General features: G+C 40.5%; 1 protein-coding gene across 1 annotated transcript in view; it reads left to right on the plus strand.

Annotated features, from left to right (window-relative positions):
* COG6 (component of oligomeric golgi complex 6) overlaps window positions 1-19152 on the plus strand; it is a 217686-nt gene that overhangs the window by 85472 nt on the left and 113062 nt on the right. Inside the window, exons 5-7 of the mRNA XM_030200417.1 lie at window positions 13635-13746; window positions 17389-17471; window positions 17664-17734. Of these exons, the coding sequence (XP_030056277.1) occupies window positions 13635-13746; window positions 17389-17471; window positions 17664-17734 (266 nt within the window). The remainder of the gene's footprint in view (window positions 1-13634; window positions 13747-17388; window positions 17472-17663; window positions 17735-19152) is intronic.

Raw genomic sequence — 19152 nt, forward strand, 5'->3', positions numbered from 1 at the left:
CCCCCGCTCCGCGGGGATGAGCTGGACGGATTCCCCTCCCCCACTTGTGTGGGGATGAGCTGGGTTAATTCCCCTCCCCCGTTTCAGCGGTGGTGAGCTGGGCAGAGTGTCCCTTCGTGGGTGTAATTCTCTAAGTGCTGAGTCCTGCGGATGGAGCTTTGATATCGACATACTGAGGAGTTTCCGGCAGCACATGACCACATATAGGGAGGCAAAAGTTTGCTCTCTATCTCCACCTGCTGGTAGATGGACACAACCCACCAGTCTATGGATTGATCAGCTATGATTAATGGAAAGAAAATTATCAGCTATGATTATACATAATTTTACCTTATAGAAGATTGGAATATCTTGAGAATCAGGTCTGCAAGAACAATCTGTGATTTACTAATTTTCCTAAGTCTCCACTTATAACTCCACTAGATATGGTTAAGAACTACCTTATGGTGGTAATTTGAATGCCATCTGATTCTTTGCCCTATAACAAAGGCATTTTAGACTTTTGGCATGGGTAATGCTGGACTATCAGGGCAACAAGGATAACAAGGAGCTATGGAGGCAATGAATATAGCTGATTTTCTAGAATCTTACCCAGAGAACTACCACAGTAGTTTCCTTTGCTTTAGAACATGACTGTAATGTTGTCTTAAGACTATATTTCCACCAGTTAAATAAGCTGTTTTGGGATTACAAAGTGAAGATTTATTCTGATTTGTGTAAGACAACTCGCAAATGGCCAAGAGTTCCTTGCTTTGAGATCCAGGGTGTTGGCTCTTGATGCTCATTTTTTGGTTCTATTTTCCTTGTAGTTGTTTAATACTTATGAATCTAAGTCATTTAATTTCTTTGACCCTAAACAGTTGGTTGAGATTTTAGAGGCAAGAGACGGTGGTGGTCGCTCCTAGCGCTATAGAAATGATTTGTAGTAGTAGTATAGATAATGCAGTTTAGGCTGGCTACTCTCTCTCTCCCTATTCAGTGAATGTGTTTGACAGTTAAATGATTTTTTTTCCTCTTTTAAAGTGTTGAAATATAACAAATAAAGATCCAAGAGAATTAAGAAAGTGTTTCTTAATATTATGGATGAATTGAAATAATTTTTCTTTTCCTTTGTTATATTTTTTGGATTATTTATATTTCGTAGTTCCCAGTTGTCACTTGGAGCCCTGTTTACTAAGCCACGTTAGCATTTTTAACACGCGTTAACTGTGTACATGCCTACAATATCCCTATAGATGCCTACACGGTTAGCATGTAGTCTAATTGTAGGTGCGTTAAAAACACTAACGTGCCTTAGTAAACAGGGCCCTTGGTGTGATATGCTAAATTGAATAAGTTTGAAAAAAACAATTATATATATGAAGATCACCCATCAATATCCCTATGGTAACCAAGAAATTGGTCAAATGAGATGACTCCCAACAAATATACTTCATGGATTGATAATGTATAATGCACTTAGAAGAGAATTTCAAATATGATATTCTTATGTGGAGAACTCTAGGGTGGACCAATTAAAATGGCTGCTGCCGCTTCTGAGTCTCCAGGGAGAAGTCAGGAAATATTTATAATTTAACTCCCATAAATAATTTCTCTCTCCTCTTAATATACAACTTTAGCAAATGATCCCTTTCTACATTTGAAACCAAAGTCACAACCAAAATCACACAGGGTCCAGATTTGTCTTTCGATAGTTCTAATGAATCAGCAGTTTTATCTCCTTCTACTAATGTTGTCCTATATTTCTTCCCAGGAAATAATATGCTCGAACTATAGCCGACATCTTTTCTGTCCAATATTTCTGTAACATAGCCCATGCTGATACATTCAATTCTCAGGGAAAGTAAAAAAAAAATGTCGGATTTGTAATCTGTATCACATTTTCCAGTTTGTCATACTGCACTCAAATCAGTCATCAACATTGTTTGAACAGTATGATCAATATTTTCCACCCACTTCTTGTTGGGCCATTCTGCTGTTGCATTTTCTTTGCTATTAGAATCTGGAACAGGATATACCTGTGCTTTGCACCATCCATCTCCTTCCTCAGTCTTCATAGCCCTTCCTGTCCACACTCCAAAGCATCCCCTATAGCATAATGCTGCCATCACCATGCTTTACTCTAAGGATGATATTGGTAGGTTGATGTGCTGTATTTTACACCACACAAATAGCTTAGCACTGAGAACAGAAAGCAACGTTTTCAAAGATATTGAAACACATTGAAGTTTTCCTGTAACCTTGCCCTAGTCTCTGCCTTTGAATAACTTTATCCCAGCATATTAAACTTTTGTTTCAAATTCGCTTTATACAACAGAAGCAGCCTGATTTTTGGATTCTTTTTCTTAATTACTTTCTGAATATTTCTATAATACTTTTCTTTTATTTTGAAAGTGTAGCCTATGCTGTGTAGATCAGTGAAATAAACTCTTACAGTAACACATTCTGAGCTGTATTTTTTAGATAGCAGAATGTGAAAAAGTTGCAGGGGTGTGAAGACTTGTACAAGGCACTGTATGTCAGGATGGGCTTTTGCTTAGCAGTTAATTCTGACAGGCTATATAATTCCTGGCTTTGAAAGTCTTCCAGACTTGGACTTCAGTGCTAATAGTTTGGTGATTTAGCGTCTGAGAAAGGCTCTTCATACAATGTACTTAGGTTACTTAAAATCTAATTAAATATCATAAACAGGGCTTAAGATGGCATCCAATATGAAAACATAAAATCAAAGAAAAAAACTGCCTTGCTCTGACTCCCCTTTAAAAGGTGCCAGGGAGCTTTCTGGAGCTGTATTAAATTGAATCAAATAGAGAGACCAGTCTTTTTTTTCTCTCTTTTCTTTTGAGGTGCTAAGGTGATAATCCCAGTGCACAGTGCACTTTTGTGTTCAGTTGAAGGGAAAAGCACATAGAGTGCATAATTTCCCCAGCAGTTTGCATGCTCTGAAAGAAGTTTCCTTGTCTCCCAGGCAACAATTAAAACTGGGAACTGGGCACTGACTGGTTTCCTTTGAGAGTAGAAAGCTGGGGCTGTGCTTGGCAGGGCTTTCTCTCTGCATAGGTGGCATGTTCCCATGATCTGTTGGTTTTTGTCTTTTTCTGTGCAGAGCTTGACTTTTGAATAGAACTTTTGTCTCTTGCCTTTGCAGGACTCTCCCTTCACTAAATATTCAACGCTCATTCAGGGGAGCATTTGAGAATGACTTTGGTATTGTTCAGGAGCACTGTACAACTTTTTAAAATGTGTTAAAACATTAAACTCCCCTAAACATAACAAATATCTTTGGAAATTGCCAACAGTTTATCTGCTTCAATGTTTTCTCTGTTAACTATATTGTGTCTGGTGCATGTTAGGGTTCTTGTGCATTACCAATACAAGGGGATTGGTTTTAGTCTCTTAATGGTGTCACCTTTATTTTTTACTTTTTGAAGCACAGAAATAATTCTGTTTTCATACATTGAGTTGGACTAGTAATGGGGCTGTGTAGTGTTCACATATGACAGGTATAGAGATCTACCAAATTTTAAATCCTTAGTTGCTTCCTTTGCCTATAACATGCATAATTATAGCTAGAGATGACCACAGATTTTTCATTTTAAAGAAAAACTTTTCTTTCAAGGAAGTTGGTTTGGATTATGAGATGTGGTGTTGCTGCCACCTAGTGGTTGAGCTACACTTTGCTGATGAATTATTATGATCAAATGGAGAAACAGTTTAGGTGTCCCTTTACCAAGCTGAAGGAAAAAGGGCCCTGTGGTAGATGTGAAGGTCATTTTTCTGCAGTGGGTAAAAAGCCCCCACAAAAAAATGGCCATGTGGCAAGATAACTCTTGCCGTCTGGCCATGTGGCGGGAAGCACTTACCACCACGTGGCCAGAAATGGCGCATGCTTGAGCCAGAACTACCTCCAGCGGCCGCGTTGCACAGTTGGCATATGTGGCAAAACATGAAGCCATGTGACAGATTTAATATCTCATCATTTTATGGATGCTGAACCTTTTCCTATTTAGAGCACAGTACATTTACACAGAGGAAAGAAGGGTGAGTAGTGAAGTGCTTCAGGTATTAGTACAGAGGCCAGTTCTATTCAGTATATTTGTGAGTGAAATTGCCAAAGGGTTAAAAGGAAAAGATTGAATAAAGTGGACACCACAAAGGGTGTAGGTAACATAAGACGAGCTCTACAAAAATTAAAAGAATGGTCTAGGGGGCGTGTCAAGATGGCGCCGTGAGCGGAGGTGTTGGAAGCGAGCTCCTGCCTACTACTTGCTGAACTTTGAATTATTTACCTGTTTTTTTCAAATGCCGCATACCAAACGTAAGGGGACGACCCGTGGGACTTCCCTTCACCCCACGACGTCCACACCGGCAAGTGGAGGTTTGGAACGCTTCTTCCCCGCATTGTCCCGAAGAAGCGGAGCGGAGTCCTTAGCGGGAGGGACCGGTGAAGCGATCCCCCCGCAGGAAATAGAAGTTTCTCTCTCCCCGCCTTTCTCTACGACGCCTCCTTGCCCTGCAACTGCCTTGAGCGGGACGGGGTTTCTATCGGAACCCGGAAAGGGTTATTCCGAGGAGCCCAGAGGGGAGTCTAGCTCTGTAGGGATATCTGCAGCTGCAGGAGAGACGGAGGTGAGTCTGGGCAAGATCTGGCTGAAGTTATTGGAAATAGAAAAAACCCTGAGACAATCTTCGGATGAGGTAAAGACTCTGAATTTGAATGTACAGGAAGTGAAAAACTCCCTAGATGTGGCAAAACAAGATTTTTCTTCTAAGATTGAGGCCTTAGAGAGAGAGACAAAGCAAACTGATGATTTTAAAATGGCTGTGGTAAAAGATAATATGGAAATCAGAAGAAAGCTGGAACAAGTAGAGAACTTTAATAGGAGATTAAATCTCCGAATATTGAATTTTCCTAGAATATTGGGAGAATCTCCAAAAGATATGTTCCAGAGATATCTAAGAGAAAATCTCAATTTTCCCCAAGAAGTATTTCCTCCTTTGAATAAGATCTATTACATACCAAGTACGATGAAAAAAGTTGGGACAGAGAACTCTATAGACTTACAAAACGTCACAGCCATTTTGGAGCAAACAATTGAAGAATCTCCTGAAAGGGGGACGTTGATAATTTCCTTTGTATTTCAACAGGATTTAAACGCAGTAATGCGTCTTTACTTCAAATCAACTAACTGTGTTTTTGCTGGCCAAAAGATCTGGCTTTATCCGGATGTGACTAAGTCTACACAAGAAAAACGTAAAAAGTTTCTCTCTATGAGGTCCAAAGTATTGGAATTGGGAGGTTCTTTCCTCCTGGCATATCCCTGTAAATGTGTCATCAGGTTAAATCAAGTCAAATATATATATTATATGCCTGATCAGCTTCAGACTTTCCTAGACAATAAACAGCGATAGAGTTGAGATATACATGGGACTAACGGAACCAAAATTTTTCATTTATATGTTATGATTGTATTATCTTCACTAATTCCTACCCCCCTCTATTGGGGTCTAAGGAAGCCGATATTTTGTCTTTATTAGGACAATTTGTTTAATTATTATTATTCCTGTATTAATTACTTTAAAGGCTGTATTACACTTTTGCAGTATGATAATTTCTGTAATAAGTATATAAAAATTAATAAAAATTATGAAATACAAAAGAATGGTCTAATGTTTGACAGTTAAAATTTAATGTTAAGTGGAGAGTGATGCATGTGGGGTATAGAAATCCAAAGGAGAGTTGCATGTGATAAGGGGTGAGAGGCTGATATGTACGAACAGCAAGAGGTACCTTGGTGATAGTGTCAAAAGAACCTGCTACAAAGATTGCAGATCTCTGTTGGGAACATATTTTTGCACTAAAGTAGTACGGTAAGATGGCAACCTTCTATGTAAAAAGAAAAACACAAAAGGCAACAGTCTACTTGCTACATAAAAGTCTGTTATAAAAAGTAGACCGATACACATATATAAAAACAAAGAAATAATTTATTCAAACCAAGATAAAAGCAGGTAGCAAATGCAATGTTGTCAGAACTGGTCATATATACTCATGCAAACCTTTACTAGCCAATAAGCATCCAGCGGTATTTTGAAGTCCCTTTGCAATTAATTCTGCAAGTTCCAAGGCCTCACCACTCCTTATACTGGTGATAGCGATACAGAAATGTCAGTGTTCTCTGTCTCCAACTACTGACTGCGGAGCATAACTCACTCGTCTGACTGATCTAGTAGGATGACAAGGAACATGTTTTTACCACTGAACTAATCTGCTTTTGCATACTCAAAACTGAATCAATCAAAAATGCTAAAATCCTGACTTCTGAACTAGGAGCAATTATTATTGTTACCAATTCCTATCACAGGGCAAGAAAATAACATATATCCCCTTCTCCCCCAGAGCATTAGCGTTCTGTTGTGATTCAATTTGCAGCTAACCATACTTCTACACTGGTCATTTATTTAGATTAGCAAAAGTGTCATTCCTTCAATTATCCAACTCAGTTAATCACTAAGAATTACTGTGTAGATAAATTGAGTTTGTAAGGAAAATTACAAGTTGTAGAGTCTAAGGCAGTAGCTGTCAACCCACTCCTCAAGCAACATCCAGCCAGTCTGGTTTTTGAAAATATCTGCAATGAATACAGAAAAGATAAATCTGCATGCATTGCCTCGATTATATGCAAATCTAAATCATGCATATTCATTGTGGATATCCTGTAAACCAGAATGGGGGCATCCTGAGAAACGGTTTGAGAACCCTGGGTCTAAGATGAATCCTATGATCAGCAATGTAATTTTCACCAGTGGATATACAGTAACACAGTAAATGGTGAGAGAGGAAGAACTGTATCATCCATCCAGTCTTCTCAACAAGGCAGACAGAGTTGTACATAAGAACATAAGAGTAGCCATACTGGGTCAGACCAATGGTCCATCTAGCCCAGTATCCTGTTTTCCAAATAGTGGCCAAACCAGGTCACAAGTACCTGGCTGAAACCCAAATCGTGGCAAAACTCCATGTTACAAATCCCAGGGCAAGCAGTTGCTTCCCATGTCTGTCTCAATAGCAGACTATGGACTTTTCCTCCAGGAATTTGTCCAAACCTTTTTAAAATCCAGATACGCTAACCGCTGTTACCACATCCGCCGGCAAAGAGTTTCAGAGCTTAACTATTTGTTGAGTGAAAAAATATTTCCTCCTATTTGTTTTAACAGTATTTCCATGTAATTTCCTGAAGTGTCCCCTACTCTTTGTACTTTTGAAACGAGTAAAAAAATCGATTTACTTCTACTCGGTCTACACCACTCATGATTTTGTAGACCTCAATCATATCTCCCCTCATCTGTCTGTTTTCCAAGCTGAAGCGCCCTAACCTCTTTAGCCTTTCCTCATATGAGAGGAGTTCCACCCCTTTATCATTTTGGTCGCTCTTCTTTGAAGCTTTTCTAATTCTGCTGTATCTTTTTGAGATACGGCAACCAGAACTGAACACTTCTCTCTGTGCAGCTTAGTATCCTTCTGGCTATGGCCATCATCTTGTCACATTGCTTCGTCACCTTGAGATCCTCAGACACTATCACCAAGGTACCTCTTGCTGTTCGTACATATCAGCCTCTCACCCCTTATCATATGCAACTCTCCTTTGGATTTCTATACTCCACATGCATCACTCTCCACTTAACCTTCTTGATGCAGTAGTACAGGACTCCTTGGAACATTTAGAGGACCTTGCTTGTGGAGATGGGTAGCTTTCCCTACCCCCCCTCCAATTAGGCAGTTTGTAAGTATCTCAGAGGACAAAGAGAGAGAAAGGGAGGACTTTGTATTGATAGTGGCCTATGTGAAGGAGAAAGCAGAGATTGTATCTCTGGCAAGGATCAACTGAGTTACATTTGTAACTATCTGAGATCTGGTGCATCCAGCCAGTTTTAGTTCTTTAGGGATGGCTGAAGAGAGGGGAGAGTAGAGTATTCATCTTGAGTTTCTCTTTGTAAAGAAATAATTAGGTCTCTGAAGTCTATCGTAGGTCGGTAGCCTCCCATCTCTTTTTATTTTTTTTGGAGACCAGGAAGCATCTGGAAGAGAAGCCTTGGTTTCTTTTCTATAGCTGGATTGGCTATATTACATTGAAGAAAAGGAGGAAACTGATTTTTGTTTCAGCGCTATAGAAATGATAAGTAGTAGTAGCAAAGCAGGCGAGCCAAAATATAAGGGCCGAACTGGCAGTCAGGTGAGGATACTGAGGTCCTTGGAATCCATACTGAACTATTGCCTATTCCAAAGGAAGACGTGAAACCAACCCTCTATGAGCTAGAAAGGACTGATTAGACAAAAATAGCAGATACATTTTGCAGCATGGAGCAATAATACTTAGTGAAAATTACTGGTTCTTTCAATTCTCATTACAGAGTCTCTAGCACTTGGAACATTCAACAACGTGGTACAGAGGTGCTTACGTAAACTGAAGATATTTGGTTACGTGTGATGCCTGGAAGTCCAGGGAAGAAGTTGAATTCCCATATATCACAAATCCTCCCCCCCGCCCCCCCCCCCCACCAACTCATCAACATGAAATGCGGGGTACCCACAACTATCAGAAGTTCCAGAATAAGGCAAGAGAGGGAGGAGTAGGGTATGAATTTGTAATATGCTTTATTTATTTGAAAGCCTTTTAGACCACCTCTCCCAGACAATATTTTTGTTACAAGAAATGATTTATCTTGGGGGAAAGAGCTCTAGAGCACTCGCTACTGTTTATAATTTAAGAGCAGGTGCTGTATTTATAAGTTTTAGGATATTAATTTCTCCACCAATCACCAAAGGTGATAATTACAATAAATTAAATAAATTAAGTATATGTAAAAGATACCATATTCTCAGAACACAAAGAGACTGTATTTTTAGCTTCAAAAAGGTTGATTTAATATACAATTGCACACGAGAGGTAGGTTTTAAGAGATCTTTACAGATAATCTGTGCTTAAGTAAGGCAAAGTAGAGTAGCAGGTCTAGATCAAAAGTTATAACTTACAAAGCAGTCTGTTGCAAAGCATTTTGTGGTCCATTGAAGAGCCATGAGGCAGGTGAACTGCAGATCAGGAGCAAGGCATCTGGATTGGTGCTGAAGAGAGAATCTCCTGGAGGGAGAGTCTTGAAGAGAGAAGAGAGTCCGCCTTCTTGGGGAAACAGCTTGTCCTTTTATACTCTTATTTTGCAGGGAAGCAGGCCATGTGCATCTGGTTGCTGGCTTCCTGGTTTTTTGCACACGACCCCTGAGTCCTGGTCTCATGTTTGCACACGACCTCTGAGTCTTGGTCTCATGTCTTATGACATCACGAGACTTGCTGTCTGGATTTTGCTGGCAAATGGTCTTTTGATGTACAGGGCTTCCTGCTTGATTCTCTGTGATAGATAAGATTTGCCTGGGGCAGCCAGCAGGTGCCCTTTGTCTTTAAGTTGGATTTCACACCTTTCCCTGCCTGTCTGGCTCCTTGCCTCTGCTGGTTAGGTCCAATCTTTGTTGTGTTGATCAGAGGAATAGAGTCAATTTAAAACTTTTGTTTAAGGAATGAGAAAAGGCAAGGTGAGGTCCCTGCAACTGCAGCAGTACCTTTGTCTTTTAAATATTCCCCAAAGGGAGAGGGAAGAGGGCTTTTGGAATGAAAGCCAGTTCTGCTGCAGTGTATTTTTAAAAGCTGCACAAATATATTGGTGTATATATATGTATCTGATCCAACACAACATCATGCTACACATTTAATTCTGATGATTGGCTTATACCATAACATTTTTACACTGTAAACACTTTTGTAGCCTATTATTGATTGTTTATTATAAAGGAGATGGAACTCCTCTCATATGAGGAGAGGCTAAAGAGGTTAAGGCCCTTCAGCTTGGAAAAGAAACAGCTGGGGGGGGGGGGAGGATATGACTGAAGTCTACAAAATCCTGAGTGATGTAGAATGGGTAAAAGTGAATTGATTTTTTATTATATCAAAAAGCATGAAGACCAGGAGACACTCAATGGAGTTACATGGTAATACTTTTAAAACAAATAGGAGGGAATATTTTTTCATTTAGTTTCTGCCCTCTTTCTTAAACTCCTTCCATCCAGCCTCTGTCCTCCTCTACGCCTTCAGTCCAGTGTATGCCCCCCTTCTCTTCACATATCCATCCAGTGTCTGCTCTCTCTCTCTTTCATACATCCAGGCTGTGACCTTTTTCTCGTCCCCCTTCTATCTGAGCTACACATAGACGACCCCCCCCCCCCTCCGGATTCTATATAGTACGCGTGGAGGGGCATAATCGAACAGGGGCGCCCAGGTTTTCCTTAGGGCGTCCTCACAGGATGTCCCTGCGAAGGGGCAGGGAAACCCGTATTAACGAAACAAGATGGGTGGCCATCTTTCGTTTCGATAATACGGTCGGGAATGGCCAAATCTCCACATTTAGGGCGACCTTAGAGATGGTTGTCCCCAATTTTCGGCGATAATGGAAACTGAGGACGCCCATCTCAGAAACGACCAAATCCAAGCCCTTTGGTCGTGGGAGGAGCCAGAATTCTTAGTGCACTGGTCCCTCTGACATGCCAGGACACCAACCGGGCACCCTAGGGGGCACTGCAGTGGACTTCAGAAAAAGCTCCCAGGTGCATAGCTCCCTTACCTTGTGTGCTGAGCCCCCCCAAACCCTCCCAAAACCCACTACCCACAACTGTTACACCACTACCATAGCCGTTAGGGATGAAGGGGGGCACCTAGATGTAGGTACAGTGGGTTTGTGGTGGGCTCACATTTACCACCACAAATTTAACAGGGGGGGATGGGCCTGGGTCCGCCTGCCTGAAGTGCACTGCAGTACCTACTAAAACTGCTCCAGGGACCTGCATACTGCTGTCATGGACCTGGGTATGATAGTTGAGGCTGACATAGAGGCTTGAAAAAAATATTTTTAAAGTTTTATTTAGGGTGGGAGGGGGTTAGTGACCACAGGGGGAGTAGGGGGGAAGTCATCCCCGATTCCATCCGGTGGTCATCTGGTCATTTAGGGCACATTTTTGTGGCTTGGTCATTAAAAAAAAAAAGGACCAATTAAAGTTGGCCAAGTGTTCGTCAGGGACGTCCTTCTTTATTCCATTATCGGCCGAAGATGCCCATGTGTTAAGCACGCCCCAGTCCCGCCTTCGATATGCTTCCGAAATGCCCCCGTGAACTTTGGTCATCCCCGCGATGGAAAGCAGTTGAGGGCGCCCAAAATCATCTTTCAATTATGCCGATTTGGGCGACCCTGGGAGAAGGACTCCCATCTCCCGATTTCTTTCGAAAGATGGGCGCACTTCTCTTTCGAAAATAAGCCTGTTAGTGTTTCACACTGAAATCAGGCATATTCTGTAACAACGTGCATAGCTTAATTGACTTAACAAGCCAATCAGCTTTAACAGCACTTAAGCAATAATGAACACTAATTGGCAATAATTAGAATTTACACGCACAACTCCCTAAGGGTATTCTGTAACCCACTGTGCCTAAATTTTAATGCACGCAGGCAAAAAGGTGCATGGTTATAGGCGGGGAAATGGGCATTTTATGGGCATCCTAAAATTTACATGCTTTGTTATAGAATATGGCCCTCTGCGCCTAAATCTATGCACCGAGATTTATGTCATGTTTTCGTTGGTGTAAATGGCGGTGCGAAGTTTTAGGTGCTTGGATATCAACTAAGCGTATTCTATATATTGCACCTAAATCTAGGTGCCGCTTGTAGAGTACAGATAGGCGGAAATGTTTTCCGCAGGGTTTTCTAGGTGCCAAATATAGAATCTGGCCCAGAATGACTTCTGATGCTGCAAACTGTGCTAAAGATTAGTGTAGGGGTTTTCTTTTATCTGTTTTTTTTCCCTTTTACTTTCCCTTTACAGCTGAAGCTTCACTTCTCCTCTGGGGTTAAAGTAAAGTTTGAAGTTTCTGTTGGCTTCAATAGAAGTTAGTAGGAAGTTTAAAAACATTAGTACTGGCTCTATAAGATTTAGACACCAGAAGATGGAATTCTCAACTAGAGACCCACTGAACACCCCCAAACCAAGAAGCCTCCAGTGCTCCGCTCCCACTGGAATAATGCTACTTGCCTGGTATCAGGAAAGCATTGGATGTCATCATCATCTCATGGCCTGCATCTTGGAAAATGGCTGCAATTAGCAAGTTCTATATATTATTTATTTCAATAAATAATATTTATTTATTTCAATTTTTGGAGAGTTTTGATTAGAAATGTAGTTTTTCTGGCAGTGATGGTGATTTTTGCTGTAGAGGCTGAATACCTCTTTCTTGTATAGGCCACTGAGGTCTTTTCTCCATTTCCTTATAAGATGACTTCAATTTTGGGTTTTCTCAATGAGAAGAGGATATCTGATGTTTTCCCCAGACCAGATAAATTGTGTGTGGGGGAGGGGGAGAGGGTGTACTGAGATTTTAAGGCTGTCTGGTTGAGAGGGTTCTGTCCTAGGTGGGGCACCTGGGGCAGAGATACCGTGGACCAAAAGGTTTCATAGTTTATTTCTATTCATTTTTATTGAGAAACCACCATGAATACAACAACTCAGTCTTACAGTAACCAATAACACTATCAGCAATAGATGAACCTCAAACCATATATAGTAAAGATCTTGTGGTATTTTCTTCATTACATTATTCACCAGATTCTATATATTGTGCCTAGTATTCTGTGCCAAAATCCAAGCGTATTCTATAATACCGGTAACTTAATTGGTTTAACAAGCGAATCAGCGTTGTTAGTACTTAACAAGCAATAATGAGCACTAATTGGCAATAATTAGGATTTATGTGCATAACTCGCTAAGTGTATTCTGTAACTCACAGTGCCTAAATTCTAATGCGTGGAGACAAAAAGAGGCGTGGTTATGGGCAGCAAAATAGGCGTTCCAAAATGTACACGTACTGTTATAGAATATGCCCCTCTGTGCCTAAATCTAAACACCGGTATTTACTCCAAATTTTCCTTGGTGTAAATGGATGCGTATAGTTCTAGGTGCTGGGATAGCAACTAAGCATATTCTATATACCCTGCCTAAATTTAGGCACCTCTTATAACGTATGTTTAGACAGAAATTTATTCTTCGTGGATTTTTCAGACACTGTATATAGCATCTAGCCTCATATGTTAGTTCTGAGAATATTCCATGCAAGTTGAATACAGCATACCATATTTAAACTAGGGATAAAGTTAGAAGTTAATTTATTTTAGCACTGAAGTTAAAATTGAACCCAGAACTCCCTTGCTGCAGTGATTCCAGTTGACCTATAAAAAATATTACATTTACCAGAAAGTAAAATGTGTTAACGATATTTGATCTAGTGCATTTACTGGTAGTATTTCTGCGAGTGGTGTTAATGTTGTGCAAAAGTGTAATGCAAGCGTTGAGTAGTGATAATGTGGTGTGTAGTCAAGTAACACAATTGTTACAAGTGGAACCTTTCAGGATATGCAACAGATTCTTAATTAATGCTAACCAGAAACAAGACTATTTTAAAAGGCATTTAAAAATCATGTTAAATGCAAAATCTTAGATTTAGACGAGCATGTCAATAATTTCCTTGCCTCCTTCTACTCTACAGCCAGAGACTGGAAATAAGAGCTCAAGTGGCAAATGCTTTCTTGTCGAAATTTCAGCTGACTCAAGAAGAGATGAATGTCCTTCGAGGTACAAGAGAAGGTCCAGTTACAGAGGTAAGTTACACAGCAGTAATATAAGACAGTCTATTGTAGTTAATAGATATTTGTATACAGATATTTTTGTTCATATTTAGATACAGCCCTGTGAATGTGATGAAACTAAAATATGCCATACAGGGTCAGACCAAAGGTCTGTTGAGCCCAAGCTTGGTCACAAGTTCTTCACAGATTGCCAAAAATAGATCATTCCTTGATGCTCACTCTCCCAGGGTTTAAGTGGTGGCTTTCCTAAGACTATATGGCTCATGCACTTAGCCTTACAAAGTTCCATAGTAACCTATGGAACTTTGTAAGGCTAAGTGCTTTGAAAATACGCCTCTATATGGCTCGTATTGGTTTGAGGACATGTAGTCCATGAACTTGTCTAATCCCTTTTTAATCTCTGCTAATTAACAGCCTTGTACAGTGGTGGAAATAAGTATTTGATCCCTTGCTGATTTTGTAAGTTTGCCCACTGACAAAGACATGAGCAGCCCATAATTGAAGGGTAGGTTATTGGTAACAGTGAGAGATAGCACATCACAAATTAAATCCGGAAAATCACATTGTGGAAAGTATATGAATTTATTTGCATTCTGCAGAGGGAAATAAGTATTTAATCCCTCTGGCAAACAAGACCTAATACTTGGTGGCAAAACCCTTGTTGGCAAGCACAGCGGTCAGACGTCTTCTGTAGTTGATGATGAGGTTTGCACACATGTCAGGAGGAATTTTGGTCCACTCCTCTTTGCAGATCATCTCTAAATCATTAAGAGTTCTGGGCTGTCGCTTGGCAACTCGCAGCTTCAGCTCCCTCCATAAGTTTTCAATGGGATTAAGGTCTGGTGACTGGCTAGGCCACTCCATGACCCTAATGTGCTTCTTCCTGAGCCACTCCTTTGTTGCCTTGGCTGTATGTTTTGGGTCATTGTCGTGCTGGAAGACCCAGCCACGACCCATTTTTAAGGCCCTGGCGGAGGGAAGGAGGTTGTCACTCAGAATTGTACGGTACATGGCCCCATCCATTCTCCCATTGATGCGGTGAAGTAGTCCTGTGCCCTTAGCAGAGAAACACCCCCAAAACATAACATTTCCACCTCCATGCTTGACAGTGGGGACGGTGTTCTTTGGGTCATAGGCAGCATTTCTCTTCCTCCAAACACGGCGAGTTGAGTTCATGCCAAAGAGCTCAATTTTTGTCTCATCTGACCACAGCACCTTCTCCCAATCACTCTCGGCATCATCCAGGTGTTCACTGGCAAACTTCAGACGGGCCGTCACATGTGCCTTCCGGAGCAGGGGGACCTTGCGGGCACTGCAGGATTGCAATCCGTTATGTCGTAATGTGTTACCAATGGTTTTCGTGGTGACAGTGGTCCCAGCTGCCTTGAGATCATTGACAAGTTCCCCCCTTGTAGTTGTAGGCTGATTTCTAACCTTCCTCATGATCAAGGATACCCCACGAGGTGAGATTTTGCGTGGAGCCCCAGATCTTTGTCGATTGACAGTCATTTTGTACTTCTTCCATTTTCTTACTATGGCACCAACAGTTGTCTCCTTCTCGCCCAGCGTCTTACTGATGGTTTTGTAGCCCATTCCAGCCTTGTGCAGGTGTATGATCTTGTCCCTGACATCCTTAGACAGCTCCTTGCTCTTGGCCATTTTGTAGAGGTTAGAGTCTGACTGATTCACTGAGTCTGTGGACAGGTGTCTTTCATACAGGTGACCATTGCCGACAGCTGTCTGTCATGCAGGTAACGAGTTGATTTGGAGCATCTACCTGGTCTGTAGGGGCCAGATCTCTTACTGGTTGGTGGGGGATCAAATACTTATTTCCCTCTGCAGAATGCAAATAAATTCATATACTTTCCACAATGTGATTTTCCGGATTTAATTTGTGATGTGCTATCTCTCACTGTTACCAATAACCTACCCTTCAATTATGGGCTGCTCATGTCTTTGTCAGTGGGCAAACTTACAAAATCAGCAAGGGATCAAATACTTATTTCCACCACTGTATGTCCTCTAGCAACAAATTTCCTTAGCCTAATAGTGTGTTGAGTGCAAAAGTATATTCTCCTAGGACAAGCAGGATTGCAATTCAGTTAGGGTCCACATCAATGCCATTGGCGCCTATCATCATCATATAGACGATAGATTTATCTCTGTACAGCCTTTAGTTTGCTTTATGTGGAGCTTGCTTCTATTGAAGCTTCCTTTTGAGCCTTTCTCAGGTATCATGGGACCTCAACATTGCATTAATTTGGCTGATGTGGTCACCAGGTCACAGAGTTGATGAACTTAAGGGCAGGCTCTAATAATGGAACCACCTTACACAAAATTTTACAACCAAGTGGATCTGTGTACTTATCTAAATTTCCTTCCAAAGATAGTGCTAGAGTTTCATCTTAACCAGGCAGTCATCCTGCCTCAGGCCCACAAAGGTGAAAGTGGACTACACGCTTTGGATTGCAAGATAGCCTTAGCCTTCTATTTGGAGCAGAGTAAAACACTTAGAACGTTCACCCACCTTTGTGGTTCTTTTGACTCTAACAGGATGGGAGCTGCCATTGGCAAATGCACACTTTTTAATTGGCTAGCAGACTATATTTTCTTCGCTTATGCCTTTCAGGTGCATGCCCTTTGTTCTGCATCATTCTAGTTCAAACTTCAGGCTATATCATAGCAACAATGTCTTTTGAGCCCGTATCATTAATAATTGCACTCACTGAGCAGTGTCATGGTGGTTGGGTCTTTGTGTCACATTGTAGGAGCCTACTTTTCTTTATAGAATACTGGTGTAGGAAGGACAAATTGGCATGGTCCCTTACACTAGCCATCAAGCTGATATAAACATGTGCATTTAGATTGCTTTAAGAAAAAAACATACGTAAATTATGGTATTCTGTCATTTTTGTACAGTGCTCAGTCTACACCCGTGCATATGCTCACCTTAATGCATGTTCTATTTTATAGAATATCACCTAGCCGGAATATTGCATTTACGTTATAGGTGCAGTTATTCTGGTCATGCATAGTGTCTACTACCAAGGGCACTACTGCTTTCGGGAAATAATTGCTGTTGCTATAGTATTAGGTGCAGGTACAAGTATTTCTTTTGTATGAGGATTAGCCACTCTTGTGATACTGCATTTTAAATATGTTATGCATTAAATAGAGCAACATCTGTTGATGCCACAGTTTATAAATATAAGAAAATAATATCTTCAACAAATAATAGCTAACAATAAATATAGGATTTTATTTTCCAGCAGTGCTCTGTACTGCTGGCATGTTTGCTAAATTTATATGAGCTATTTAATGTGATATTGTGTTCTTGAACATACTGTGAAGTGGTGGTGGAAGTGGCCCAATACTATATAATAATGAAAATACCTCCCACTGCTATTTGTAAAAAGGAAAGGGTATATAGTCCCTTAGTCTTATTATGCATTTTTCCAGGCACTTTGAGGCTTTTTTCCCCTACGAAGTTTTAAAACAAAAATATATAATAAGACTAAAGGACTATATACCCTTTCCTTCTTACAAATAGCAGTGGGAGGTATTTTCATTATTATATAATATTGTGTCCTTGATCATCTCCTGATCACCATTGCTGAGATCCAGTAGTATTTTCAATAATGAATCTCTTTTTAGACCTTCTTCAAGGCTTTGGGAAGAGTGAAACAAATCCGCAACGATGTCAAGGTTCTTCTTCGTACAAACCAACAGACAGCAGGGTAAGCAACCAGGAATAACTCTAAAGCAGTCAGTAAATTGTTTTTGCTTCTCTCTCTGTTTTGTCTTATGATTCAGTTTATTCCAGTTGTTGAATGTATTTTCTTTGTAAAGTTACACATGTTTGATTTCAGACACAATTGTTGGTAAAACTGCTTTCCAAGAACTTGATAAAATAGTTTGTCTTTCTGCAGCCTTGAGATTATGGAGCAGATGGCCTTACTCCAAGAGACAGCATATGAACGCCTTTATAGATGGGCTCAAAGTAGGTTTTATTTTCTGTTTCAAAAGAATTTAATGTAAACTTCTTGATTTTTCTACACCTCACAGTTTATAGTTAGTTTATTCTTATGCTGGCTGGCCCAGCAAACTCTTCTTATTACTTGTGTCTTCCAGTTTGTTCAACTAGACTTTGCAGAGGCTGCGGCACTCTAAACAATTGTAGCTAGCCAGAGCTTTTGCTGTCCTCTCCTCTTCCGTGCCCCCCTCTCCCCACTCAGTCTAGCTTATCCATCACAGCAGCAATCCTCGGTTAGAAGCTGTAGACTGCAGATTTTCCAGAACTCACTATTTCCTATTTTGGAAATGTCTCAAGATATACTTGTTCTCAAAATGAGTTAGATCTGTCTGATGAGTATTATTACATTTTGTACGTCCCTCAGTTGTTGAGGTTCATTCTTTTTGTAATCCACATAGAATCTTTTTGAAATACGTGGAATATAAGAAGATTTATGTAATGGTATGGTTTGTATGCATCTCTGAATTTAGCTGCTAACCTGCGGATTCTATATAGTGCAGCTTGAGTTGCGCATGCAAATCTGGATGTATTCTGGATTTGCATGCATGCAACTTAATTAGCTCAACAAGCCAATCAGCGCTGATTGAAATTATGCAATTATTGACACTAATTGGCATTAATTAGCATTTGCGTGCACAAATGTCAAAGCATATTCTGTAAAGTGATGCATGTACATTCTAAGATGTGCATCTGAAAAGGGGTTGTGACTGTGTGCGAGTCATGGGCGTTCCTAGAGTTTACATGCACTGTTACAAAATATCCTGTTCCGCATGTAATGTAGGTGTCTGCATTTACTTCAGGTTTTCATTGGCATAAATGGCCGCAACTAAATACAGTCACAGAAAGCGGGTGTTGGGAGTATTTTGTATACTATGCCTAGGCTTCGCCCTTTCTTCCTCGCCTCACCCTATGCTTGGAATAAACTCCCTGAGCCCATACGCCAAGCCCCCTCCCTGCCCATTTTCAAATCCTTGCTCAAAGCCCACCTCTTCAATGTCGCCTTCGGCAGCTAACCATTATACTTCTATTCAGGAAATCTAGACTGCCCCAATTTGATTGACTGCACTTTTTGTCCTTTAGATTGTAAGCTCCTTTGAGCAGGGACTGACCTCTGTGTTAAATTGTACAGCGCTGCGTAACCCTGGTAGCGCTTTAGAAATGTTAAGTAGTAGTAGTAGTAGTTTTGGTACTGATTTTTTAGTCGTGATTTATAGAATCTAGCGCTAAGTTTACAATTCTACAACTATGCCCCTCCATTTAGGAACCTCAATGACATCAATGAGTAAAAGTTATAAATTAAAACAAATTACAAACTTCAAAAACATTATAAATGATTGTTAAGACATTGAGGGCCCTGTTTACTAAGCTGTGATGAAGGCATGCTA

This window comes from Microcaecilia unicolor, chromosome 4 (genome assembly GCF_901765095.1).
Source record: "Microcaecilia unicolor chromosome 4, aMicUni1.1, whole genome shotgun sequence".
Classification (NCBI taxonomy): Eukaryota; Metazoa; Chordata; class Amphibia; order Gymnophiona; family Siphonopidae; genus Microcaecilia; species Microcaecilia unicolor.